Below are 1951 nucleotides of genomic sequence, written 5' to 3'. Positions count from 1 at the left end.
GCTTGCCTTCATGATCAAAATTTAACATTTTACGACTAGCGCCGCCCTCTAATTTTTTGATCAAATGAGGCTCAGTAGTCCAATCCCCAACGCGAGCGCAGTCCAATTTTCATTTCTTATTTATTTTTTTGTTTATCTTTTATCTGCTCTCAATATTTCCCGCTTCCCACTCTCAATATTTATTACATCTTGAATAATCAATCTTAATAAACGATTTTTCTTACTTTGAATAAAAATTATGGATATCTTACCACGCATAGAAAAACAACAAACTAATCAACTTCTACGAGGCTAGCCAAGAATACAAAGATAAAGAGTTAAAGCAAGCAGAGCCAGCAAAAGCCCTTCTCGGCGCTTGAAATGGCTCCCAGCAACAAGAGCAGAGCAATCAATTGGTTTTAAATGCAAAAACTCTGAATAAACACGAGCATAAACTCATCTTTCCGAAAATTTGAACTTTCTATTTTTGATTCCTTTTAAATTGATTGAACTTGATTGTACATACATTAATAATACTGACGAATAGACTGAAGTCTGAGTTAACAATTGGGGTTAAATCATTTCAATGTTAATAATAGCAGATTTGCAGTAAAGATTGCACAATTAATACTATATAAACAAAATCCCGAATCACCCCCTAAACACCATTTTTTAAGCCATCTGTTTGCTATCGCCATTGAAATCGTTGTTAGGGTACGCCAAGAGTTTGAAACCCGAGTTATTTGTATTGTAATCTTCGGGTCCTTTAACAATACACAGGTTTCCTCCACCTACTCCAAGGTGAGGATCACCGCACTTATACCGAGAACAGCACTGCTCATCTGTGGTACAGGGACTCAAAAGAATTCTGCATCCTCGTTTGCTTATTTGTGCCTCATCATGCTCAATGTGATCCCTAAAGGAGAGTCAGTCTCATAAAGTTGCAACGCTATCGAACGTTTCAAAGGTCAAAGTTCAAATTTAATGCATGCAGATATCTAGCAAAACACTGTCCATTTGCACGCCCCGAGTTTTTCGAACGTTCGCCTGCGTTGCAACCTTATGGGACCTGTTGAAAATGAGATACCTGCGTTAAGGAGATGATTTCTAGTTAAAAGTGCAGGGATCAATTGTTTTTTCTTCTGTATAGTCGTTACTTCCGCATGTTTTTTCTTCTCTATGATATGTTTCCATCGTGAAAATTTTGACATCGCCATTTTGTTGTTTTTCAAAGCGAACATAGCGATTGATTTAAACATTTAGGAATACATATAAATTGATCAAAATAAACTTTTAACGGCATTCAAATCGATGAGTCATCCAAAAAAGTCTCATTTTTTTAAAAAAAATTTGTTTTTGGTCCTGTTAACTAGAGTTCTTGAACTTCGTCCACTAACCGTATGATTGCAGCACTGCAAAGGTCCGCAATTAAGAGCGTTAAAAACAAAGCTGAAGAAAAATTCATTGTTCATCAAATTAGATAGAATTATAAATATTATGACAACAGATTTTGTACGCACTTTGCTTGTGACCGAAAGAAATAATAAAGGATTTTTTGTAAGAAGTTGACCTTACTGGCCATATGTCTTTAACTCCCGTTACCTCTCATCTGTTTCTAAAATAAAAGTCATAACAGTCTATCATTTCCCCGAAAGGTGTGTTCAATATCTTTAATATAGAAGTAATAGAACTTCAAAGCATTATGTTTACTCACAGTTTTAAGATGTCAAAAAGGTTTCTGGGTCAAACTTTCGCTAATTAGGTAAAGAGTTGTTTTGAAGAAGACTGCGGATAGCCTAGCAAAAAAACAACAAAAGTGTTTGAAAAGTAATATGCTATAAATGACATCAAAGAAATAGAGCTTGAGTATTTCCGCATATTTTTTTTTAAAATACAATATATTTCTATGTTAAGCTAATGCCAACTAGTTTAACTTTGTTTGAAAGAGGACTGCGACTGTTCTAGCAAAAGG

At 34.9% G+C, this 1951-nt stretch overlaps 1 protein-coding gene across 1 annotated transcript; it reads right to left on the bottom strand.

The window, feature by feature from the left end:
- Positions 1–554: 554 nt before the first annotated feature.
- Positions 555–1570, bottom strand: LOC142357633 (uncharacterized). Its single transcript, XM_075409183.1, has 2 exons — positions 1377–1570; positions 555–895 (listed from the first exon to the last, which is right to left on the bottom strand). Exons 1-2 carry the CDS (start codon positions 1442–1444, stop codon positions 652–654), a joined length of 312 nt encoding a protein of 103 aa, XP_075265298.1. The 5' UTR covers positions 1445–1570; the 3' UTR covers positions 555–651.
- Positions 1571–1951: the final 381 nt, after the last annotated feature.

Source organism: Convolutriloba macropyga, unplaced genomic scaffold, assembly GCF_964194025.1.
Source record: "Convolutriloba macropyga unplaced genomic scaffold, txConMacr16.3 SCAFFOLD_488, whole genome shotgun sequence".
Taxonomy (NCBI): domain Eukaryota; kingdom Metazoa; phylum Xenacoelomorpha; order Acoela; family Convolutidae; genus Convolutriloba; species Convolutriloba macropyga.
The sequence above is the reverse complement of the archived record's forward strand: the minus strand, read 5'-3'. Positions and strand labels throughout refer to the sequence as shown.